Here is a 27,001-nt window from a genome sequence, read left to right as displayed (position 1 = left end):
AGAATGCAAGGGATACGTCATAGCAGCACTATTTTGTAAAAGGTCATTATGAATGTTGACAATTGACTCTCTCCACCACATTTGAAATTAGTGATGAGTTCCAACAACCAGAACCAATCAGTATTAAGGCCGATGAATATCACTCAGAAGTGGCTCTAATTGTACACACCTGGGAAGGGAAGTGGGCACGTGATCCTTTCCAACAGGAATGGAGGAAGAAAAATGTTTGCTCAGAAGAAAATACCTTTGTATTGATACCCAGACATTCTGGCAATAATTAAGCTATAATTTAAGTCAAATCTGCATATGTCTCATTACTAATTAGCTCTGTAAAAATAGTACTAGGGTCTTCTCCCGAGAAGTAAAACCCACTATTGAGTCAATCATCATCAAAGGAAGATGTGATATCTGATGCCAGGGGCACCGACTTCAGGACTTCCCAGGGTGGGGTGCCAGCACCTGGAAAAAAACTTCCATTTAAAGTATAGGGATTTTTACGCATATGGCCTTTCATGGGGGGAGGGGCAGAGCTCCCGCGTATACTCAGCACCTTTGTCTGATGTCACATACTGGCAGATTTCCGTTAATTTGTCTGAAAAAATATAAAATTGAGGGTAATATCCCCAAGTGTTGCGAGTCAAATATTTAAATTCAGCAACAAAACGGATGCTCAATCATTACAATTTTCAGTCCTGTGGATATGTTTCATCAAATTTACAATGCATGGAGAATGCTGTGGCTTACTAGCTCCTATTAAGACATTGATCTGCATCTGTTGGCTCTCTGTATGCTTGGAGCTAGAACTACCATCAGCCCTAGCAAGCGGTCAAGGTGAGAGATCATTGGAGTCGTAGATCAAAGCATCTTGCAAGCCTCTGATTCGAGAAACCTGTGTCAGGAAGTCCATATTGTCTCAATCCCCTTCACTGGCATTGGAAATGCTTACCTCAGTCAGGGTGCTTTTCTTGAATCATGGAGGAATGAGCGGTACACTTTTGGTTTGAAAAAAACATCCTTGGTCATGAATCTACCACTTCAAGCAGTGTAGATGACAATGATCAACCCCTGTGCCATGAGGGAGCTAGCATGTTGCTAGCAGTTTAAATTATGCCCAGTAGGCACATCATGGGCAGTTATCATAATGCCCAGATAACATATCATTGCTCATTTTCTAAATGGTCAATTAGGTAATCGTATCTTGTTTCTATTTTGCCGAGTTAGGACATCATTCCTAGTATGTTGTATTCCTAGTTAACACATCATTGACAATTTCCCTTGTACTTACATAGGATAGCCTGGCTAGTTTCCATTATACCTAGTTGACACATCAAGACCAGATTTTGTTATCTTCTGACCAGATGCCCTCATGCCTGGTTAGCACATCATGCCAAGTTGACATTACACACAGTAAGTACTTCATAGCCAGTTTACATTTTGTTAATAGTTCTTTATTTAAATGCACAACTAGGTAATTAGTTAATACATGTGTGTATCACCTGATTTATTTATTTTATGTATTTATTGTTCGCTTGTTAGGTGCTTATACAGTAAGTTAATTCTGTTTCAAAGCGCCCACAGGGCTACAGGAAGGGAACATGGGATTGAAACGACAAATACAGTGGAGGGAAAGGACAAACCTACAATGCCTTGTGAGTATTCAGAATGTGCAAGTGCAGAAAGGTATAGGGGGTAGGGTTGAGTGCTGAGGTGTCCATACTCATGGGTGAGCAACAGATGGAGTTCATTGTATGGTAAGTGCTATCCGGCCTGGCGCCACCTTGGGTGGAAAGGTTCGAGCCTCCAGGACAGAAGATGGCGGGTGCCGAAGCAAGTGCTGAAAGGTAGACATAAGTTGGGGCGATTGGGTGTTGAAGGTCAAGGGACCCGAGGATGCATAAGGGCCCTGGACACCAATCAGAGCAACTGTGCGATTAGCAGGGGAGGGAAGAAGGGAAAGAGGAGGTAAAGAGGAAAGTCTTGAGGAGCTTCCGGAATTTGAGGAAGTCCTGCTCAAGATGCTGATGAAGGGGGAGGCTGTTCCATAGGAGAGAGCCAGCTGAGGAAAGAGAGCGGCCTCCTGCCCCCTGTTTAGCAAAACGCTTTACACACAAAGAGTTGGCGCCACAGGAACCTTGAGGTCTAGAGGGAGAGTATTTAGTAAGAGAGAGTTACAGATAGTGTGGTCCCTGGGCCCAGGCAGCCTTGTGGATGATGCAGAGGGATTTTAATTTGATCCGTGCAGCCACTGGGAGCCAGTGAAGATGTTTTAGGGCAGGAGGGATGTTGTCCCTGGGCTTAAGGCCAAGGATAAGTCTCACTGCTCTATTCTTGATTAGCTGGAGGGGTCGCAGAGTGGAAGAAAGTAGATTCATGTGGAGGCTATTGCAATAGTCAAGCCTAGAGAGAAAGTGAGAAAAGGGAGAATTCCTTTGAGAAGGAAGAGTTGAAAGTGGGACTTCTTGGCGATGTCATGGGGTTGAGGGAGGAAGGAGAGAGAGGAGTTGAAGATGACTCCAAGGTTTATGGCTTCAGATGTAGGAGCAGTGGGCAAACCCATGGAGGAATACCAGATAGAGGGGAAGAAGGAGGGACCAGGGGTCCAATTGGGAAGGATCTCTGTTTTGCTAGCATTGAGGCAGAGATCATTGGAAGTGCACCAGGACCGGATGGCAGATAGGCCATCAGGTATGATGCAAGGTGTGAGAGGGTCAGCAGGAAGTTTGAAAAAGAGCTGTGTCCTCTGCATAACACTGGAAGTTGGAGGAGAAGAAGGAGATGAGGAGTGCCAACTGAGCAAGGTAAATGCTAAAGTGCCAAGGGGAGAGGTTAGAGCCCTGGGGAACACCACAGGTGGAGAAGGAAGTAGGAGAGGAGAAGGTTCCCAGGAAGAGGGGTCAGTTAGGAAGGAGGTCAGTCAGTCCAGTGCCCGTTCCTAGATACCAAGGGTATCGTGGAGCCTTTGTATGAGGATGGAGCGGTTGACCATGTCAAAGACGGAGGAGAGATCCAGTAAGATGAGGACAGCTAGGGAGTTGGAGTCCAGGAATGCATCCAGTTCTTCACATGTGTTCAGAAGATCAGTTTATGTGCTTCTCGATCCTCGGAATCCTGATTGATGGTCATGTAGACCACCAATAAGTTCAGTGTGTGAGGTGAGTTGAGGAAAGACCAGCTTCTCCAGCAGTTTCCCCAGGAATGGGGTGATAGAAATAAGCCAGTAGCTGGACAAGTAAGGTCTGCTAAAGGTTTTTTCAGGAAGGAGGGGGTGCACAAGGGAGTCCTTGAGGGAGGTGGGGAAAGATGCAGTGGCAAAAGAATGGTTGCAGAAATCATCGAGTGTGGGGGCAAGAGAGCCTATGTTGTCCTTGATGGTTCTGGAGGAAAAAGGGGAAACCTGTTTGGAAGAGGCCTTCATGGAGCAGACAACTCTGGTAACTTCTTCAGGTGTGACAGGGGCAAAGGAGGAGAGGGAGCAAGAGGGAGATTGAGGAGCCAAGGGAGGCAAGGGAGTGAGGGAAGGGTTGGCCAGGTGAGTAACAACGGTGTTCAGGATGTATTGGGTTTTAGCGGCGAAGTGTGTGGCCAGTGCGTTGCAGAGGGCCTGGGAAGGAAGAGGGGAGGAGGAGACTGCAGACAGGTTGGCTAGTTCCCTGCTGATTGATAAGTTCATCCATTTTGTTAGAGCCGCCAGATACCTTTTACTCGATGTGGGCTCTTTTCTTGGCTCGGATGGAGAGTCAGTATTGCCTTTGGAGCAGGCGGCAGGCCAGTTTGTCAGAGGGTGAGCCTGAGGTTTGCCACTTCCGTTCCAGGGCTGCACGTTCTGAGTCGTACCAGGGTTGTGCTTGGAGGTTGGATTCAGGCGGATCCGCATGACTGGGGCAAGAATGTCAACGCTATTGGTGATGGCCAAGTGGAGGTTGCTGATGGTAGAATCTGAGGTGGGGGAACAAGGGGGGATGAAGATGGATGCAAGGGCTGCAGCTGACACTCGTTTCATCAGGCCGATGTTCGTGAACAAGGTTGGCAGGGCTTTAGGGGGTGCGGTCAGAGGAGCGAAGGGACCCAGGTGGGAGGAGAGGAGAGAATAGTCTGACCAAGAGAGAGAGGAGACCAGAGGGGGGGGAGAGAAATCAGAGTGGATGTGGGTATCCAGAATGTGTCCAGTTGAGTGGGTTGGACTGGAAAGGGAGCATGGAGAGGGATTGGGAGGTGCAGAAGTCAATGAAGAGAGTGGAAGCTGTGACAGGGGAGTCCAATTGGATGTTGAAATCCCCCAAGACGATGCGTTTGAAGGTGGTTGAAAGTAGGAAAGAGCAGAAGTCAGTCAGGGTGGTAGTGCCTGGAGGCCGGTAGATGGTAGCAATGGTCAAGGAGGAGGAGGGAGAGATGACCAACCTACATACCAGGCTCTCAAAGGAAGAATAGAGCTGTGTGGGTATGATGGAAGAAGGCACCCACTCACGGGAGATTAAGGCAATCCACTGCCAGCACTGTGAGGTCGAGGCTTGGAAAGGATCTTGAAGCCAACAGGGAGAAGAGAGTCCAAAGCAGTGATTGAGCTGGCCTTGAACCAAGTCTTGGTAAGAGCGAGAATGTCGAGGTAAATGTTTTCAAGAAGGAAGCAGATGTCGACAGAGTGGTTGTTGGCTGAGCAGACGTTAAAAGTTGCCAGGTGGAGGAGGTCTCTGCCTTTGAAGGTTTTCTGAGGTGGAGTACAGGGGCATGGTACACCAGTCAAGGGAGGAGGGACAGAGAGAGTGGTAGGAGTAGGGGCAGGTGAAAGAAGGAAGTCAATGAGGGACGGCAGGAGCTGGCCAAAGAGAAGGGGGTTGGGCTGAGGTCCCTGAACCAAGATAGTCCCTGTATGGTAGACATTAACGAAGCAATGTGATGATGAAAAGCTGGTCAGGAGTACTTCCCACTTGGTGCCACCATTAATGGGAGAGGATGTGAAAGGGAGGAGAGTGGAGATGAGATGAGGCGAAGGACAGAGAAAAGGATGTTGGTGAACACCTCTCTGGAAGTTGTACTGACATAGGTTTCTGCAATGGGTATACCAGGGCAGGGACGTCATTTGGGGGTCGACAGAGGTCGTAACTGCGACTTCTGAGGTCTCCCTTGCGACCTCTTAAAAAAAAAAGTTTTTTTTTTTTTGTAATGCAAGCTCCTGGGCTGTGGCTCTTTACTTCTGGGGTAGCTGGCTTTCTTGTTCAGGCCCCTTAAAAAAAATAAGAAAAATAAAAACAGGAGTGCCACAAGTCTAACAGTTTCAGCACTGACGCTAAATAAGAAAGAATAGGAATACCAAATAATGTGTCTTTCTGGAATTCTATACAGTAATTGCTGGGCTCATTAAATGTTTATTTCGGTCACACTTCGGGGGGTGAGTCACTGATTTAGTCTGTTCTTAAACGCCTCACTCAGCCTTTCATCCTTCTGAGGTTGATAAATGAGTACCAACACAGGTTGGGTGATATTGGCTGTATATTTTTTCTGTATAAAGCTCTTAAGCGTAAGTGCTATATAATAACACGTCATTATCATTTGGTCATGGACGTCTGCTTGCATTCACAGTAATTTGGTAATATGGGCCTATACACACTGATCTTAAGGATAGATATGGCGATCCATTCTTGTATGTTTGTACCTGACATAGAGATATCGTAACTATATTTTTCGTAGTGTACAATGCTATGTGATGCCACTTCCTGTTTGTCAACGGGTGAAATGTCGTGTTCCATCGCTACCCGCGATATCACTTTGGGCGGGGTCAAATGACAACACTTCCTATGATGACATCAGGGGGTCAAGGGTCATGTGATGTCACTTCCGCTACCCCTGGCATTTTGGTGAAATGATGTCCATGGGCCAGGGTATGTCTTTCTTGTGCTTCTTGTGCTGGGAGGGTAGGTGATAGTGTGGCCATTGTAGAAGGTAGGAGAGATGGTGAGAGCCATTAGGGTGGCAGAAGAAAGTTAAGGAAGAGGAGAGGCTGTCCTGTACACTCTAGCTCAGCACACAAACGGTCAAGTGGGACACAAGATGTGATGCAATGTGAGGTGCAGGATGTTACAACTTCAGATTCTAGGTAACACTGGATTTGTTGTTTACAATTACAAAATTTCAAACCAGTTCCATTCTGTTATTGACCACAATTTAAGGGTTTTCAGTTTCTTTATTCATAGGTGTTAGTTGGCTCATCTGGTAATAGTGTAATCACACATTCAAAACATGACATTTGTCCACCTTTATTAATTTACTCTTCAATTTCTAAAATGTGGTATCCTTTTTGCTCAGTCTGCATGTCATGACAAGATTAATTATTCATAGTTAGCACATTATGGCCCATTTCTATTATGCCCAGCGAGCACATCATTACCAGTTTCCACCATAGCCCATTAACAAAACCATTATAGATTGTTTTCATGATCAACAATTAATTGATCATTGTCATCCTCGTTGCACTAATGCCCCATCCACCCATGCTTTCATTCCCTCATCAGCTGTTCTTGGACTCTTTTGCTATCAAGAGATAGATGGCTGTCGATTTGGGCTTTGGTGAGTCGGAAGCGTGCAGAGCACCTTCTTCCCTGAGTGCTGATGGGCATGGTGGGCATGGTGTGACACTGGCAGTCAAGACACAGCTGTCATAGAGTACAAGGCTGAATTTACCCACCCTTCTCTACCGCCTCTAAGCCCTGCAATTGGGTTCGGGTGAGCTGAAAGAGGTATTGGCTCTGAGTCTGCCCTGCCTAGGATCCTCTATCTGACCAAGTGGCATTGGTGCACTGTGCTCAGAGTTATGTGGACCCTGCTGTATGCATTACTGACCAGCAATCATGTACAGTTGCGCATCAGTGAGGTAGTACTGTGGGTTTATAGTGACTGTTTCGACAGTCAAAGTTTCTACATACAGTTTTGAATGCATTTTTAAAAAAAAATTTTAATGGGAGGCTGGGGGGCTAATGAGGGGTGCCCCCACAAACCCCTGTTTTCTTTTTAAAACAAACTTTTTTTCTATACGAAAAAAAAATAAAACCTGTAACATGAAAAAGATGCATTTTAAACTTTTTTTTCTCGATTCTTTTGTGTCGAAACTTTTGCATGCAGAAACTATTTTTTCGAAACTATGACTGGACAGGGTACTGTGAAGACTAGAGCCACTGAAGAGAAGTGCATAACCTAAGAGTAGGTCCGGCTCTGAGCTCCGTCTGTGCCTCAGAGTCAAACTGAGATCGCACAAAGGTGATTCTGTCAAACTGTGCCTTGACTATTCTCGAGCTCTACGCTCATCCACCTGCAACCCTCTGAGGGTCAGACGCTTCTCCAAGCAGAGAGTTGGGGGCAGATCTATCTCCTCGACTGAGGCTTCCATCTGGAACAGCCTCTCTGCCTCTCTCAAACTTGAGCAGAACCACCTCTAGTTCCGGAAGCAACTTGAGACCTTCCTTTTCGCTTCTGCTTTCTCTCTTACTCTCCCCTGCTGATGCACCTGGCTGCTCCGCGCACTGGTCACTTGGTCACCCTCTGAACTCATGCCCAGGCTCCTGCCTGTCCAGTTACCCTTGCGCTGCCTGCGGGCTCCCCAACACTTAAGGGTCTGTATCTGCAACCATACAGTCCCTTCTGTCTACACTTATGAGCCATACGCTGGCTGCACTTGTGAGTTAACTGCACTTCCCCTCCCCCTTGGCACTTCTCCCCTTCCTTCTTCCCTGCACTTGCACGATCCTTATGACACAAGGCCTAGTAAGATCGTTATTTTGTCTTCCTTTTGTTTCCCCCCCCTTGTCTTGTCGCGCCTAGAAACACTTCTGTACAGGCGTGTTATAAATGCCACATCATATCATATCATTATTACCAGCATCTATGTGCAATCCTTTATCTTAGATGCAGGACTGTTCCGAGTCAATGAAGAAATGATGCATGAACCAGCAGCTGCTCAGGCACTGATGTAGGTACTGCCAGAATGGCTTTGGGAATCCGCGGGGTAGGCTAGAATCATGGCCTTCAGGGACAGGCAGCCCAACACACACTGGAAACAGTCTTGTCACCCCACATCGGTCAGTGAGTTATCAGTACCCACAAGCACAGCTACCCGCATCACTAAACAATGCTGAAAGCATCTGGTGGCCAGCTTTGTTTGCCCTTCTTGTGGTCTCAAGTCACCATTCCTAGAAAAATCAATTAACCCTTGCACTGCAAGGCTGAATAATTTTTAGTAAACCTCAGTTCCCAAATCACTCACAGTCCCCCTTGACTGACTCACTTGTTGATCTTAATTAACTCATTGGGCCTCATTACGAGACCGGCGGTAACCGAGGCGGTAAAACCGCCTGGTTACCGCCGGACTCGTATTACCATTCCGCCTCCGTGATTCCCAGAATTAACGGGGCATTACAACCCCGGTTTCCCAGGAATCACGGAGGCGGAAAGGTGTTAATCCCCATTCCCATTGAGTCCTAGGGGACTCAATGGGAATGGGGATCATGGAAACACCGGCATCATCTCGTGATGCTGCCGGTGTTTCCTTGTCCGCCTGCAGGCGGGCGGTGTTAAACCCGCCAGGTCAAACCTGGCGGGAACATCACCTCCCGCCTGCAGGAGTCGGAATCAGGCAGTCCGGAAACAACGGTGGCGGCGAGTTTACCGCCACCGCTATTTCCGGACCGCCTGATTTGTAATGAGGCCCATTGACTTTTAGTTTAGTAGCATTAGTTTTAGTGGCTGCATTCAGGGTCCCCGGTCATATATCACACAGTTGAAAGTGGGTTTAGTGGTTGCTGGATGAAAAGCATGGCCTTCTAGTTTACACTGGAAATCGTGGATAGTGCGTATGTTAAAATTCAACTGCCACTGGAGCAGAACATTTCAACATAGGAAAACACTAAGCAAACAGTAATAGTTACATGAGGAAACATGTTTTAGGCAACAGTTGGAGACTGGTCTATTAGAATAGGAAGACCGGGCAGCAATGAGCGTGCTTCTAAAGACGGGTGGGAAATGGGTGTAGAGCAGGGGTGTTTCTAAGTCTGGAAAAGATCTGGGGCTACGCTAATGTCAGGACTGTTGGGACTCGGGGCTAGCTAGCCTTTTCGTTGTAGCCCCTGAACTTCTATCCGGGGCTACAACCAAAAGACGGCTATAGACCCCCAGCCTCCTCCGAGCAATGCCTCTGGTCTAGAGATGGAAAGTCAAGAACAGCGGGGAACTCTGGTTACACACATGGAGTAGGGAAATGGAAGAAGGTTGGACCGGGAGGATAGATCAGGGGCAACATGTCTGTTTTGGAAGCAAGACAATGCAGAGCAACACAGGTTCGAGTTGCTGTCTCAAGCTTAGAGACAGGGCCACGGTATTAAGCGCATTATAAAAGATCAATTAATTATACCATTAAACACTTGGTTAAACATTGTTTCAAAATATTTCATACCATTCATCGCTTGAGGGTAAAAGGGTTAGAAGGTAATTTCATAATAACAAAGAAGTTAATTAATGGCAGTCATAGGAATTGTAAAAAAAACATTATGTAAAAGTATGAAATTACATTGCTCTTTTTTATAAAACATCTCACAATAATTAGACCAGACGTATGATGCAGTCATGCACAGTAGAGGGAGCTGTTGCCTTAGGAATACTTTCTTTTTTCCCCCATACAGAGTGCTTTCTGTAAATACAATTATTTTCCATCCAACACAACTTTGGGCCATGTACAAAGGCTTTTCCACTAGTATATTCACTTACCTATTGGGCAGCCTCAGTAGCAGGAATACATTGTTGCTGTCCTTTTACGCTTTCTCTTATCTAACCAGCATTATAAATACAGTTAACAACAAGGACTCGCCTACGGTTGCTACAAGGCTGCAAATACCCCACTATATATAGGAGAGCACTCTAGAGCGAATGTGGTGGAATAACTTTGTTAAGCCTTTATATGGTGCTTCATGTCCGATTTTTGCCACTCTTGGGTGAAGAGATATGAATCGCATGTAATGTATGAAAATCGAATATGTTTGTTCTAATACTGACATTTCTTTATTCTGAATTTGTTTCGAATGTGTAAAGGTGGATATGAAACCAAATACACAATAAATAAAATAATAAAAAGATATGAATCACATTTTTATTATTCAGATCTATAAACAAAATCAAGTTACAAGAAACCCTTATGGAAACACAGTTGAAAAATGCTTTGCTATTATTTGCTCGATCACCACCCAGCTGTTTGACATTATCCATTCTAACCTCAGGCTGGACAGAGATGTGGAGGTGGAGGATTTCCAAAAGTACTATGAGAAGGTGCGCACTTCCCTGTACGGCTGCCCAGTGGAATCCGCTCCGGTTGCCTTACTCTCGAAAGAGAAGAAAAACACTTCTAAACCCAAAGGAAATCGAAACAAAAAGGTACCCATTGATAAAACGTTTTGCCAAAATGTGTGGTTCAAGTGACTGAAGAGATGCTGGTGTCTGGGGGTAGCTGTTGAGGCAAGCTGCTAATCTGATCCAAGTCATCATACATGCTCACAAGGCAGACAACCATCTCTGTTCCCACGAAATGAGAATAAGGCCAGAAAAGGAGATCGCGTGCTCCGACCATCTGAGACCAACCCAACTGGCACCCTCAGAGCACTGACTTCCAGACCAAACTCAACCACTTGCAATATGAAACACATAGCACCCAACCTCATAGGTGACTATATTTTTCTGCAACCCATCAATGGTATTTTCTGACCTTGGGGCTGCACACCCATTCGGTCACACAATGTGCCTCTTCACTGCTCACCTCTAAAAGACTGTAGTAGAACCAAACAAAATGCCCAAAGGAAACATAATGTTAATAATCCTCGTACTCTAAATGCACTGACCATCCAATTCCCCCACTCGGGCTCCTAACCAGGCACTCTTCTGGTGATCCAGTAAATAACCTCTCAGACCTTCTGGAAAACCTTGCTGAAAGCATTGTACCGTTTGACTTATTAAAACACGGTTCCATGAGAGCTCATGCCAAGACATAGGTTTCATCATCCCAAGTGCTCCCACCTTCACACATTGACTGCCCTCGAAGGACAGCCGGTGGAGCAGCAGTGATAGTTCATAGTTCCATCAACTCTCTCCTTTTTCCCAACTCCTAACTGTTAACCCTAACCTTCCGACACACTGGTTATTCCCTGCAGCTTCCTTGATATCACTGTGCTCAATGGACACCAAGTCGGACCTCTTCCTTTTGCCAAACCTTCACAGACATCTGCTTCTCCAGACTGCTCAGTGTTCATGGATTGATAGGAGACTGTGCTCTTTGAATTGACAGCTACAACCAAAAGCAGCCTTGACTTTATAAACTATTTTAGCAGAGGTGTCAATTCACCAGCTCAAACCTTACTCTAACAAGCATTGACAATGGCAGTAGTTTTGGCGTTTGAAGTGGTTTATTGTATTTTACATTTACAAGTAGGGATCTATTAAATACTTGAGCTCTACTCACCCAGTAACTCCAAACATGTCTGCAAGTTACTGATTGCAGGCACATAACATTAGTTATATATTTTGTAGAAGGACGTCTCTTCACTGTGGTGGTTCAAAGACATTTAACAATTACTAATGTTATGTGTCAGCAAACACTAACCTGAATACATTTATTAATTTAGTTTATTTTATTTGAATTTGTGTTTTGCACTGGCCCTAGCCAGAGGACCTCGGAGCTCCTTACATGGTTCAAAGTTTGATAAGGTGGGAGTTGAAAAAAGAAGCTACACAATGTATTCAGAGAAGGGTAGGAAGATTAGGATAGATAGTGATAGCAGTGGAGGAGGGCAGGGTTATGTCTGGGGAAACAGGTATGTGTTGAGGCTCTTTCTGAAAGTGGTGATGGAGGATGCAGTGTGTATGTGAAGAGATATGGTGTGCCATGCCCTGGGTGCCCAGTGGGTAAACGCTTGTTTTTGTGTGCATGTGAGTTTGCAAAGTGGAATGTGTAGAAGGTGTTGGCTGGATTGTCTGAAGTTTGTGTGAGTGATGGGTTTGAGTTTGTCATGAAAGTAAGATGGAGTTTTGAGGTGGATGGCGTTGAATGGAATCCAGAGTCCTTGCAAGGCAATTCTCTGGGATGGATGTGGGGTGCCAGTGGAGCAAGAGCGGGAGTGATGGGGCTTGAGGAAACAGCTATGTGCACCAAGGGAACAGCTCTGAGGGCAGAGGAAAGAGGTGAAAAAGGGCTATGGGGGCCAAGGAAAGGGGTGATAAAGCGCTCTTGGGGGCTGAGGAAAGGGATCTGGGGACCAAGGAAAGGGCTCTGGGGCCCGAGGAACGGGATGAAAATGAGCTTTGAGGGCTGATGCAAGGGCTCTGGGCCAAGGGAAGAGGTCTAGGGCTGATGAAAGGGCCCTGGGGCAGATGCAAGGGCTGAAAGAGGGCACCGACAGCCAAGGAAAAGGTGGAAAAGTGCTCTATGGGGCAGATGAAAGGACTCCGGGGCAGGAGAAAGGGGTCAAAAACGGCTTTGGGCACTCAGAAAAGCACTCTGTTGGCCAAATAAAACAGTGAAAAATTGTTCTGGGGGCCAAGGAAAGAGGTCTGGAAGCCAAGGGAAGAGCTCTGGGAGCCGATGGAAGGGCTTTGGGGGCTGAGGGGAGGATCTGGGGGCTGAGTGAAGGGCTCTGGGGCCGAAGAAACAGACCTGGGGCCGAGGAAAGAAGTGAAAACGAACTATTGGGGCTGAGGGAAGGGTTTGGTAGCTTAGGAAAGTGCTCTTATGGCCGAGGAAGGGGCTCTGTGGGCCTACGGAATTGCTGTGGGGGCTGAACAAAGGTCTGTGGGGGCCAGGAAAGGACGATAAGGGGCTCTGGGGGCCGAGGAAAAAAAAGGGTGAAACGGGGCTCTCGGGACGAGGCAAGGGCTCTAGGGATCAAGCAGAGGGCACTGGGGGCTGAGGAAAGGACTCTGACAGCCGAGCAAAGGGATCAGGGAGTCGAGGTAAGGGCTGAAAAAGGGCACTGGGGGGCAAGGAAAGGGCTGAAAAAGGCACTGGGGGCAAGGAAAGGTCTGGAAAAGGCCCTGGGTGCAGAGGGAAGGGCTCTGGGTGAGAGGAGGGCTTTGGGAGCTGAGGAAAGGGCTTTGGGACAGAGGGAAGGGCTCTGGGCCCAGGCAAATGGTAAAACAGGGCTCTGGTGCCAGGGAAAGGGGTGTAAAGGGAATCTGGGGGATGGGACAAGGGTTCTGGGGGTCAAATTAAGGGCTCTGGGGGCCAATGGAAGAGATGTTACCATAATACTCGCAATTATTGCTTAGACTCTATAAATATATAAGAATGTCAATTTACTCTGCCAGATATCCTCTCCACCACCACAAGCTCTCCAAAAACATCATGCACAAGAGAGCTTCATTTATAAACTCAAAATCAAACTGCCCACTCCTCTAACCTCCCATAGGTATAACCTTGTCCAGGAATAGCCACACATACCCAACCCGATCACCCACTCTACAAACACTTTCATCACGACAACAGATCAAACATAAACCCCAAAACTGGTCGCCTGATTCCTTTAGCACAGGGACGTCATTTAGGGGTCACCAGGTGTCGCAATTGTGACCCCTGTGGTCTACCTTGCTACCCCTGTGGTCTCCCTTGCTACCCCTAAAAAAAAAAAACTTTTTTTTTTTTTTTAAATGTGTTTTATTTGAGGTTCCTGGGCTGTGGCCAGCAGCATGTGGCTCTTTGTTTCTGGAGTGGCTGGTTTTCTGGTAGCTATAGCCAGTAAGATAGGTCAGTTGGTAGAGGGCTCTCTGCTGCAATGTGTGTGTGATTTCCACATTGCAGGTTCGACTCCTGTCAAGTTCAATTCAGCCTTTCTTCCTGTTAAGGTTGATAAATGAGTACCAACACAGGTTGGGTGATATTGTATCTATATTTGTTCTATATGAAGCGCGTAAGTGCTATATTATATAACACATCATTATCGTTTGGCCTTGGACAGTGATACCATAACCATATTTTTCATAGTGTACTTAAACACAATGCTATGTGATGCCACTTCCTGTTTTGAAAAGGGGTGCAAGGTCGTGTTCCATCGCTTCCCGTGATGTCACTTCGGGGTGGGGTCAGAAGACATCACTTTATGTGATGTCAGCAGAGGTCAAGGGTCGTGTGATATCACTTCCACTACCTCTGGCATTTTGGTTAAATGATGTCCCTGTTTTAACACCTTAAATAGTTCATAATCACTGCGCATATGAGTGACAGAAGCGGGCACGCTCACATTTGTAAACTTACAGACTTTCTTCACATCTCTGTTATTGATCTCAAGACCTCCTTACATGCATTAAGGATGTCTCCGTCACTTGCATAGACACTGTCCATGTTTACATTGGTGCAATATCATTCTTCCCTCCTTAATATATATTGCCAAATCCAGAGGTAAAATAGTGACAGGGGAGAACCCCACAAAATTCTCCCAGCTGCCTCCTTTTTTAATGTAGCTCGGTCGTTTGTATAGCACATCCTACCACCACGCAGCCCCACAATGGGCTCTCTAGGGTGAAGAGGAGGAAACACACAGATGAATCAAATAGACAAGGGTGACTGAGGATACAAGTACGATGGACAGGGTTCCGGAATGCGGGCAGCAGAGGCAGCAGCTTAAACCAGCAGCTCCTGGCCCTCTCCTTTATGGATTATTGAAGATATGAACTCCAAAAAGAAAATTGAAACTGCTGACAACCCTATCCCGAAGAAAACCAAATCAGCTGCAGACATGGCAGAAATCCCAAGTCCACAGGATATCTACTCTCTACTGATGAAAGTGGCACAAGACTTGGGTAAGGTTGCTCAGGATGTGACTGATGTTAAAGCATCTATGGAGGATTTGTCTATGAAGGTGGCCCAGGTGGACAGCCGTGTTTCAGTGTTGGAAAGCAGCAGTGCCTCTATGTCATCGGAGATCTCGGGAAGCTTCAGAGCCTATAAGAACTTGAAAGATGACTTTTATAAAGGGAGAGCTAAGACATTGGAACTGGATTTGAAGATTAGGTGCAGGAACATAAGGATCATTGGACTGGAGGAAGAAGAAAATGAGGACTTGGCCTTAAAAGTGCTGGAGGTTTTGAAGAGTTCAATCAAATATGGACAGATAACACTTATGGACATTGATAATGCATTCAGGATTGGCAAGAAAATGGGCCTTCAGGGTAAAGCCAGGCAAGTCCTAATTTCCTTCGTGTGCACCAGGATCAAGGAAGAAGTTTTGAAAGTAGCAAGACAGCTTGAAAATATTTACTATAAGAAGAAGCGGATTTTTATTTACCCAGATTACCCAAAGGAGGTTGTGGAGATTAGAAAATCCTTTAAAGAGCCCAAGGACCTGGCAAGGTCTTTGGGGGTGAAAGCCTTTCTCAACAGGGCTAACTGGCTAACTTTGATGTTTCCTGAGGGGGAGAAAATCACTAGAGATCCTAATGAGGCTCTTAAATGGTTAAAGGCTCGGGAGACTGGATTGATGGAAAATTAATTTTCACAGATGTTATTTTTACCAAATGTAGGTGTATTGGTTTGAACGTAACTTTTTTTTATTTTTTTTTATTATCATTTCAATTTTTACTTTTGGCATTGAATAACATTGTGAAGAAATGGCGCCGGCTCAATATTTCAGTTAAACGTTTTTTCGATTGATGCATTCTTGCCGCTCTCAGCGTTCTTGCCGTCATGTTCTGGCCAGGTTGTGATGTCCGGAGGGGTTAGAAGAGAGGACCATGCATTGCCTGCTCGGTCATGTGCTCCAGTCAGCTGACCTGTGGCAGGATCATTGGGGAGTGGAGTTGGTCACGTATCATTGATACGGAGCTGGGAGTTGCACTCGGTATGGCAGGTGAGATAGTGCCCCGATCTCTGCTCTGTCCCTATTATGTGGGTGCTCGCCACATGTGTAGCCGGCGGGTTGCTTTTTCCCCAACTTCCGTGGGATCGCATTCAAACTGCTCCTCCTCTGCAGCCGTTTCATACTTGCTGGCACCGTTTTCGCATCGCAACTACCCGAATTCATGCTCTTTTGTTTGTACAATGCTAATATGGGTTAAGAGAGGAGGATTGCTAACTTTTCTTTGCTTTACCTGACCTCTACTTTGTGAAAACACCCGTGGGACGCCCAAGGAATTAATCAACTGGCGGCGGGAGACTGCGGGGCTAGTCCCTTTGATCCCGTACGCTTCTATTCTTGTGACACTGCCTGTTTACACTGGTGCCATTAAAAGTAATTGCTTTTACGCTTTTATGGTGCATCAAAGTGCCTCATATAACATTCTGAAGGGGAGCCAGCAGCTGATTGACTGCCTCTAAAGAACGCCCTTTTTAACAGTAACATTTCTGCATACACGACACGGGCCTCTTCCGTGTAGAACACTTTGGACATCATGACCTTTCTTTTGCAATTGCACTATTGGTTGTTCACTGCCTGGCTTTCTTTTGTAGTGCCAGGCAGTGTGTGCTAGTGGTTGTCAGCCTGTCATTTCTTTGCAGGTATTACATGTGTTGTTGTTCAGTCCTCTCCCAAAGGTCAAATATATGCGCTCAGTATGCTTGGAGAACTGAACTTTCCTCATGTTTTGGCAGGATTAAAATGTGCAGTGTTTCATGAGATGATTTTACACTGCTGTGATCTGCAGCTTTCTTCCTTCCTGCATGTTCACTAACGCATAATGGGTTGTGAGATGACATATATGTACTCGATATGTTTAAAGACTCATTATTTGCCGTGTAGCCACTAACCACTAGACGGTTTTACATGTTATAATCACAAACTACTACAGCTGGTACATGAAAGAAAAAAGGATTATACAAAGGTTTTTCAATTCAATGTAATACTGTGATCCTGCTTCAATGTTACTTGGAGTCTAATGCTTCACCTTTCTATCGTGTTTTACAGTTGGATTTGATGTGCTGTTTTCAGGAATGGCAAGTTATATGCAGGCTGGATGCTCGTGCAGGTGGGGTTGTGTGCATTTAGATATCTCTGCAGGATCTCGACATAGAAGTACACATTTGGGGATTTGCACGTGTGGTGTGGCGGAGTGGGCTGTGTTGGCGTTTTGACTGTACTACGATGGGCTCAGGGACTGCCCTATTAGGGTGCGATGTTATTGGGGACATTGCATTTTCTCCTGGGCAGCTTCCTTGACTCTACTTCTTCCCTAGATAGTCCTCTGTGCTTTACAGGGGGACATCATGTCATGGCCTTCACTGAACAAATGGCGGGAGATGCGAGGTTTGTGGTGCCAGTGGGGGGCTGCTGGGGGGGATGTTTAAATGGAGCTGTCGGGCTATTATGGAATGGGGTGGCTTAATGGGAGTTCAAGTTATTTGGAGAGGTGTCCAGGATGTTGGACTACTTGGAATGAGTATAGGAGTTTTTTCTGGTTTGCTGTTCTTGGTGTTTTGCATCTGTCTTTGGGGGGTTGGGTTGGGGTTCAGGGTCAATATCATAAATCAGGACCTGTTGTCTAGATTGGATAGTGTGGGGGTGGATTTTCTGGTCTGGAGGATGGGGGATCAATTAAGAGTTATTTCATGGAATGTGAACGGACTGAATAATGTGCAGAAGAAACGGAAAGTGATGTCCTATTTGAATGATTTGAATGGGGACATTTATTTACTTCAGGAGACTCACCTTCTTAAGGAAGATTTGGATGGTTTGAGGAAGGGCTGGGTAGGGAGAGTATACGGTTCTTCTTTTGATTCAAGGTCCAGGGGTGTGGTGATTTTGATAAGGAAAAATGCCCCGATTAAGGTACTAAGAGTAATAGGTGACAAGGGTGGTAGGATGATTGCCATTCTGACGAACATTCAGGGCAAGGTGGTTTCATTCTGCAACATTTATGCGCCAACCGTGGATGATGGTTCTTTCTTCAGGGAGGTTGCACAAACAGTTCAGGATCTAGGGACTAGTAACGTAATCTTGGGCGGAGATTTCAATACGGTTATTGACTATACCTTGGACAGGAGCAATAACAGATTCTGCAGGAGAACTGATGTACTAACTAAAGCACTATTGGATTTAATGGTGGAGCATGATCTGAAGGACAGCTGGAGGATGAACAATCCGTTGGTAAGGGAATACAGTTTCTATTCAGGAGCGCATGCGACTTATTCAAGGATTGACATGGTTTTGATGTCAGGAGGTATGTTACAGAGTTATAAGGCGAGTAGTATTGGTAATATTGTGCTGACGGATCACGCACATGTGGTTCTTGATTTGAGATGGGATTTTCCAATGGACAGACAATTTACGTGGAGACTGAATCCTATGTTGTTGGATAATGTTGATGAGATGGCCAAACTTTCAACAGAAATAGATTATTTTGTGGAGGAAAATTGTAATGGTGAGGTGGAGCTGGGCACAGTTTGGGAGGCCTTCAAATGTACTGTACGGGGTATGTTTATTAATTTGGCGAGAGGCTTGAAAAAGAAATGGGACAATTCGCAGTTGGAATTGGAGAATAAAATAAATGATTTATCACGGAAATTGATGGTGGATCCTTCACAGTTGTTTTTACTTCCGGAGTTGAATCGTTTGAAAAAGGAATTGACTGTGTTGATTTCTGACAGAGTGGAGAAAAGGTATTTTCAACAAAAGTGCACTTATTTTGAACGGGGTGAGAGGTGTGATCGTTGGCTAGCTTACAGAATGAGGTTGAGAGAGTCGGAGCGCTCAATCACATCGATTACGGACTCTGGTGGAATGACTACATTTGATCCGTTGAGAATAAATGAGGTGTTCATGAAGTTTTATAAGAATTTGTATAGAAATAAGACATACACTGATGCAACCAATGTAGATTTTTTGGGGGCAATCCCAGTCCCAGAAATTTCTGTAGAGGAGTCAACTTTGTTGGAAGAACCGGTAACTGTGGATGAGGTCAGGAATGCAATTTCTAAGTTAAATGTAGGCAGGTCTCCGGGCCCTGATGGACTGCCGGTGGAGTTTTATAGATGGTTGCCTAATTCTGCATTGGAATTGTTAAAGGATATGTATGTGACTTCTAAGGCTCGGGGACTGCTTCCAGATACGACTAGACATGCAACGATTTCGGTCTTTCTAAAGAAGGGCAAAGACGAAACTTTGGCGTCCAGTTACAGACCTATAAGTTTAATTAATGTGGACAACAAAATCCTAGCCAAGGTTCTGGCATTAAGGCTGGAAAATCTTCTACCGAAACTGATAGATCAGAATCAGTCGGGTTTTATTAAGGGTAGGACGACGTCCAGCAATATGAGGACTTTACTGTGTACCATCGCTAGAGCGTCAGAACTTTCAGAAGACTCGGCGGTTCTCTCATTGGATGCCGAAAAAGCATTCGATAGGGTTAATTGGCAATTTATGTTTAGTGTTTTGGAAAAAATGGGTTTTGGTCATCATTTTTGTTCTTGGGTCAGACTACTATATACCAAGCCCACGGCGGATGTCAAAACTAATGGTTGGAGGTCCCAATTTTTTGATTTGGAACGTGGAACGAGACAAGGATGCCCGTTGTCTCCTCTTTTGTTTGTACTCAGTGTTGAACCTTTAGCCATTAAGCTGAGGACTGAGGATGGCCTGCAGGGTATTGATGGTTGGGGTTTGAAACAAAAGCTTGGCTATATGCTGATGACTTGCTGTTGGTCCTTAGGAATCTTGCTGAATCGTTGCCTGTGCTTATGGATATTCTGGAGGACTTTCATCGGTGCTCTGGGTACAAGATTAATTGGGCGAAATCGGAAGTTCTACCCCTTGTCCCACTATGTGACAAACAATTGGTTACTGGGTTGGGCTTCAAGTGGTGTGCTGAGAGGTTAATGTACCTGGGTGTTTGGATTTTGCCAACAATTGCAGATTTTGTGAGAGTGAATATGAATGTGGTCTGTGCTGCTTTCAAATCAGATCTGGATAGATGGTCCTTGCTTCAACTTTCCCTTTGGGGGAAGGTGAATGCTTTAAAGATGGTGTCAACCCCCAGAGTGAACTATGTTTTAAGTATGGTTCCGTTGGAAATTGAGAAAAGGTATTGGCGGGAACTGGATAGGCTTATGCAGGGTTTCTTGTGGGATCATAAACCTCCGCGCCTGAGGATAAGTAAACTGCAATTGCCCTTGTCGAAAGGCGGGCTAGGGGTGCCAGACTTCAGGGCATATCATCTGGCCTTCATGGCCCGTACCTTATTTGCATGTATTAAATCAGATGGTACGGATTGGTTTGGAGCGGAATCTAGTCATGTGAGTCCGTTGTCACCCCGGGCTTTATTAACGAGTCAGCCATACAGACGGAGGTTGGAGAATCCGTTGACTAAGAGTCTACGGACTTCGTGGTTGACTTTGAATGAGTGTTTGGGTTTCGATGCATTGAGAGACCCGAATGCTTCACTTTGGCTGAATCCGAGTGTTACATATGTAGGGAAAGTTATGTTCTGGCATGAATGGTTCCTTGCTGGGGTTCAATGGATTGGGGACCTTTTTAATGGTATGACTTGGATGACTGCCAGAGAAGTCAAGTTGAAGTTTGATATCCCTACCTTTTGTATGGCGGACTATCGGAAGATCCGGAGAGCAGTAGGTGACGTAGATATGGAGAAAGGAGTCAATTTGGATTTGCTTGGTTGGATACCTGGGGTGAGTGGTTGTGGCTTGGTCAGCTATGTTTATAAACAAATTGTGTCCAACTACAAGATAAGTGATGCTGTGAGACTGGATTGGAACCAAAGGATTGGTGAGGACATTGCGGAAGAGCATTGGTCTCGAATCTGTGAGAATGTGAAACTGTGTTCTTTGAGTCTGGTTGAAAGATCGCGGCAGATTAAGATTCTGCATAGAACTTATTGGACACCGGAGCGTTTGATGGAAAGAGGAATGAGTGATAACTCTAACTGTTGGGCGTGTGTTCAGGAGAGGGGCACCTTTGAACATATGTTGTGGGAATGTCCAAGAGTGAGGGGTATGTGGTTCGAATTTGATCAGATTTGTGAGAGAGTTCTCGAAGAGAGAATCCACTTGGATTTTAAGACCATTGTGCTGGGCAGCACTGATGTGCTGGAAGATTTGAGTACCTCCCAGAGAAAGTGGATCTTTCGGGGAGCAATGGTGGGAAAGAAATTGATATTGAGAAACTGGAAAACATCTACTCCTGTTACAATTGAAATGTGGATTGCTGAGATGCATATTTTGGCTGACATCGAAAGGGTTTTGTACCTGAGGGAGAAAAAGAGAGCATTGTTCAATAAGATATGGAGTAAATTTCTTTTATTGTATTAGGCCTGATTTTAGATCTGATTTGACTCTGGGGGGTTTGTATATAGTTGAGTATGTAGGTTAGAGAATATGTGTTTTTGTTGTAATCATCTAATATGTTTTTGTTCATCCTATTGTAATTTTGAAAATTAAAATAAAAATTTCAAAAAAAAAACAAGTACGATGGACAGATACTTTGTGAAGAGCCCTCAGAATCAGAGAGAAGGTTAAGCTTTGTTTGACTATTCAGTGACAGTAAGATGGATGTATCAGTCTAGAGCATATATGTGACCGTTGTAATATTGGAGTTCACATAAAATCCATGTTTTGATACCTTTTATTTGACTAACTGTTCATATTATGCTGAGTTGGTGAAATGCATTAGCTTTTGAACTCTAATAGACTTCTTCATCAGATGGTGGTCAGAGCGTAAAATTAGCAACAAAAACAACAGAGGGTCTCATTCTGAGTTTGGCTGAAGTTTGGTGGTAATTTCACCAAACTACTGCAAAGTGGAATTACGTTACCGCCACTTGGTCCCGCTGATTTACTGTGGGATTCCAAGTGGTAGTAGGTGGTGTAAATCCCCATTTTTTGGAGTAAACATAACTCCATGGGGATTTAGGCAGAATTGCCACCAGCAGGAATTCCTCAGAGTTTTGCTGATTTTTCAGCAGCATTATGGAGGATTTACCTTCCGTCTGATGCTGGAGTTAAATCTTCCACTTCATGCCAAACTTGGCATTTGGCAGAGTGTTAAAAGGAGTGATAATTCCGTTACCACCAATTGTTGCCACTCCACTAAGCTCAGATTGAGGCCCACAGTGATGAACATTTGTTTCAAATAGAGAGAAAAAGAGAGGATATTTCATTTTAAACTCAATTGGCTGCAGAAAGAGTTTCCATATGAATATCTTGCCTTCAAAATGTCACCAGGAAGGCTATTTATACTTTCCCAAAATATTGTAGAAGGGGTGTCATTAGGATTCTAAACTCCAATCCTAGAATACTTGGGAAAGTGTTTGATTTTAGTCAGGGTGTACATTTGGGGAAATGTCGCCTCTTGGCAACATTTTCCTTAACACTATTTTCACTGGATATCAAGAAAGAGTATGCAGGGAATGAAGTCCCAGGACACCCACCTCATTTACAGATCAATACTCTGGGCAGCAGGATAGACCACATAATGGTACTAATTGGAAAGGAACTTGAAATACTATCAGTGTTTGGAAACATATTTTTAGCAACCATGCATTAGTCACACAACACCATTTGTATACAAACTTAAGCCCAAACCCATCTGTATATAACTACATAACTCCCTTTCTACGGGACCCGTCCAGGGATCCCAGAAAACGTTATTCACTCTGTTTCTCAAAACCCAAGATCCTTCATACTTTAACATTTATGAACCAATGTCTAATTTACTATTTTTAGGGAAGATCTTAGAAAAAGAGGCTACCCACCAGCTTCTGAAAAATTAATTTACCATCAATTGAATTGCTACCCTTTCTACTGCACTGTGAGGCCATACCCATAGGTTAATTTGAAAAACTGCTGTCGATCCATGACTCAAGCAAGGATACTGGATTGGTAGTTTTCTTCATGTCACCTTCCTTTGTAACTATTGCCCAATCCATTCTGAACGAGATCTTGGAAAATATATCTGACTTATAAGTATAGTATTATTATGGGTTCATTCCTTCTATCCAAGTTGGAACCCAGATTGTGGCAGTGGCCTTAACCCTGATTCAAAGAGATTTACTGACTTGAAGGTGGCTCAAGTGCATGATTGTTCCACCATTGACAACCCTGCTCGAGCCAGTGGTGTCTCAGATGCATAATAGTAGATAGTATCGAACTGCTCTCCAAATCTCTGAGTCTGAAAATATGCAATCAACATGAATGTCTAACAGCTTGCTCTGTCTCAACATCACTAAGCTGGTGTTCCATATTTTAAGTCTCAAAGTATATTGTTTATTAGAAAAAGGATCGTATAAGGGGATATAGGATGTGTAATGGAAAATAGTGATGATGCTTTCGATTGTGTGTATGTTGTGGTAGGTCAGACACAAGAGAAGGACAACTGGGCATGTTTAAAGTCTCTCGCGTTCATTAAAGTAAATGAAAATGCCTCCTACTTCTAAGGTGGATGGTCCCTAATCTACAAAATAGCAAAAGGGTGTTTGTCAGGATGTCTTACATAAATCAACCTCATCCTCCATCCAAATCTGTGCTACCCTACTGTCCCTACCACTAACAAAAGAAACAGAAACACCTAGCCTAGAGAAGTGTTCTTACTCCCCTTTCTTGGCTTGTGTTGATTGGTGCATGACCCCCTGCCCAAATGTCTCTCTCACGTCCTCTTCTTTAGGATTGTTCTAGGCCCTTACCCTGCTCTTAAAGTTCAAAAACCAAGTTCAAATGTCTCTTGGTTCGCCTCCTGATTTCCAAGCCTATGGCTAGTTGGTCAGCGCAAAGCAAATTTCCTTGATTTTCTACACAGAAGGGGACTACTTTCCCCTCCACATAAAGCCTTGGTGTAGGTAGAAAATGCTGTTCCCTTCATGGGTTATTAGGTTCAGGTTCCCCCCTTGGGACGTTTCTCTGGTTTGCAGCTCTGTGGTATCTCCTCATTGGTTCTTGGGTTCAGGATTACCCTAGGAGGTGTTTGTATTGCTCTATAGGTTCTTATAGCTCCCCCCAAGGGCCCTTTGATACTCTATCCAGTTTCTCGTTACTCTTACTCCATCCCGGAGTGTTGCAGAGTTTGACCGCCCTCCTCCCTTTCCTTGGCTTGGCCAACCTACCTGCTTGTTTGTGGTGCTCTTCTGCGGGGAGTAGGTCACTCCAGCAGCTTAGAACCACGCTTCTCAGGCTGTCAGTTCTCTGGTGGTGCTCCTTCATTCGGGCGCCATTGTTTGGACCAGCTGGTATGCTGCTTTAGGTGCCAGTTCCTTCCCTTGGCATCGGAGACCTTGGCGTCTGGGGTCTCAACCCTCCTCGCTCAGTAATGTTCCATGGGCTCTCTGTCCACCACCTATGAGATGTAGTCCAGCCTCCAGGATGTCCTTCCTCCACGCTGCAGGGCAGGCTATGGCAGAGCGCAGTGTTGCACAGGTTGGATCTTACCCTGTGGCTGGTTTGATCTGCAGCTGCTCCTCCCCACCATGTAAGGGTCTCAGTCCTTTTATATCTTTATCTGTAACGAGAGACACAACGCCATTGGCTCTGAGTTTTGGTCATCATAGAAGGGTCAGCAACCAAACAAAGCACATTTATAGGGCCTTGTACATTGGTGTTGTTATTAGCCCCCATATATCCAATAAAGGCTTGTGAATCTGATGTTAAGGGAGATATTATAGAATGTTCAACTAGGGATTCCCTGTCCCCTAGGGGGGGGGGTCACCCACGGTGAGATCTCACTTGCCCTATCCCCTGTGGATTGTTTTGCACAGTGGGCACACCTCTCTAGTCCCAAAGGGGGTGGCTTCCCCTTGGGGAAAGTGACACACTCCCTTGATTTGTCACAATATCTTCCAATAACTGGTGTTTACATTTAATAAAGAGATTATGACAAAAAAAGGCTCAAAGCCAAGCTATGAAGAAGTTGCAATTCTCTGACTGCTCTCAATTCATGCACATCATGGAAATGTGGTGTGAGGTGAACACAGTAAGGATTATCTTTGACTCGCAACCTCCTCCCTTCTCATAAAATAAATCACAGTCCCATTATTCCACGGCCTGAATTTAAGACAAACTTGAAGCCCTTTCTACTTCACAGGATTTTCAAATGTTCACCCAAGTCCCTGATACCTCTGCTCACTGATCATGGCATGGTATTTATCTGCACTTTGTACTGACCTCTAGTGAGCTAGCAGACTAATCCCTATTTGAAACAAATGTGCCCCCCCTTCAGCTTCCAAGGATATTCCAAATAATTCTGGTGTCTAAGACAAAATATTTGTGCTAAGCTAACCTGCTCAGTTCACGCAGCAGAATATGCCCAACCACAGCCCCCCACTTGATGCTAATGATGACTTCAAAACATAAACTCTCTCCCTTCAGCATGTCACTGGATAACAGTGCCTTCACCCTAACTATGAAACACCCTAACCGCAAAATTGAATACATCTTTCAAGTGTTCAATAAATAGTCAAAAACCCACAACGTCCTAGTACACTATTTTGCAGATCAAGAATGGCAGACCAATCAAAGAGGTCCTATGCCTACATCTCTGGCCCTACGCAACATATATTCTTATCAACTAAGCCACTGCCCTACCTGCTGCTATCATGAGTTTATACCTCATTGCACCAGAATCTGAAAGTTGCCTGTGTGCCCTGCATTGGCTTTTAAATCCAAACCTGTGCTGATGGTACTGTGAAGGGTTTTGACCCATGCTGAATCAATAGACTGGGTAGAGGTGGGGATGAGCTGCCGCCGCCCATCATTCCATCCCAGAGTCCAGGAGAACCGCGCAGTTGTGCGCATACCAAAAGCGCCAGGGGTGAAAGGTGGTGCCAAAGGAAAAATAGCAGCACCTGTCAGAGCAAAAGCTCTTTTAAATCACCTCTGCTTCTTTGAGGGCAAGCTCCAAATGTCAAGTTCAAACATTGCAAAATAGCTAATACCGGAGACCTTTGTTCAAAAATCCGTTTTACTGATGTCAAAAAGTTGCTGAAATCATGGACACAAGACCACTCTAAAGATTCATCCTTCTTGTTGGGGGGTTCCACATAACCACTCTAATGTAAGGATGCCTATCAAAATAATAGCAAAAATCTCCTGTCAAATTCAAGACAACTCAAAAAATGATGCAGTACCGACAAATTCCACAAGGCGGCGCTAGCAGTCTAAACTCTGACAGGAGAACTGGCTGACAAAGGGACCTGAGTCGACTGGACTTCAAAGCCTGTGGGTTAATTAAAAAATATTAGCCACCTGCTGTTCCCAGAGGCCAAGAGGCTGAGAACTCTTAACACCCCAGAGACTCACAACAGGAGGCAGGATATCACATGGCCCTTCTGAGTGAGAGGGAGGGGGTTTCCCCTTCAGCCTGGAGGAGAGAGACAATAGCCCCTTTCAGTTGAATGGGGTATGTTAATTTTGAGTGTTTCCTGTCAACAGCCCTCTGCCAGCAAGGAGAGACATGTGATCACTGACCCAACCAGACTTCTGGAGGCGGACCCAAACACTTTGGGGAGTTGAATTGCAACAAATATATATTTTATACAAACTGTGATAACTTATTGTAACCAAATGACAGGAATGTACAACTTTGAGAGTCTGAGTATGAAAAATGCCCTCACGATTTGAGTCCAAACTCCAATTTGTACCATGTTCTGGGGCAAAACCCCGCTAATTATGAATATTGTAGACACTGTATTTAAGCTAGAGACATGGAAAGTTACTGGGATATATGTGGAAGGGAAATGTACCTTTGTATAATTTTTGATGAAAATCCCATATTGCAAAACCCACTAAAATCGAAAATAAGTTGCCATTTTTGAATGCAAGCTTCTAGAAATGCCAGAGTCGGGACAGAGACTACCTGAAGCAATGTGTAATATGTACTTGTAATGTCAACCACTCGTGTACCTGGGAAATATTTATTTGGATCAGAAATAGATTTGTGTGCACATTGACCAGGGGAGTGTCATTTCTGTAGGTCATAAAAATGACATCACTCTGACACACCATCCCTTCCTAAATCAGGGACCAAAGAATCTATTGACCTATCAAATCAAGAGAGGG

General features: G+C 44.9%; 1 protein-coding gene across 2 annotated transcripts in view; it reads left to right on the top strand.

Moving 5' to 3' along the window:
• The window catches only part of LAMA4 (laminin subunit alpha 4), a 576,642-nt gene that overhangs the window by 456,624 nt on the left and 93,017 nt on the right, over positions 1–27,001 (top strand). For both annotated transcript variants that reach the window (XM_069607855.1, XM_069607854.1), the window contains exon 32: positions 10,254–10,407. In XM_069607855.1, coding sequence (XP_069463956.1) covers positions 10,254–10,407 — 154 coding nt within the window. The remainder of the gene's footprint in view (positions 1–10,253; positions 10,408–27,001) is intronic.

This window comes from Ambystoma mexicanum, chromosome 4q, assembly GCF_040938575.1.
Source record: "Ambystoma mexicanum isolate Mex_15411 chromosome 4q, UKY_AmexF1_1, whole genome shotgun sequence".
NCBI lineage: Eukaryota > Metazoa > Chordata > Amphibia > Caudata > Ambystomatidae > Ambystoma > Ambystoma mexicanum.
Note: the sequence above shows the minus strand (reverse complement) of the source record. Positions and strands in the feature narration are given on the sequence as shown.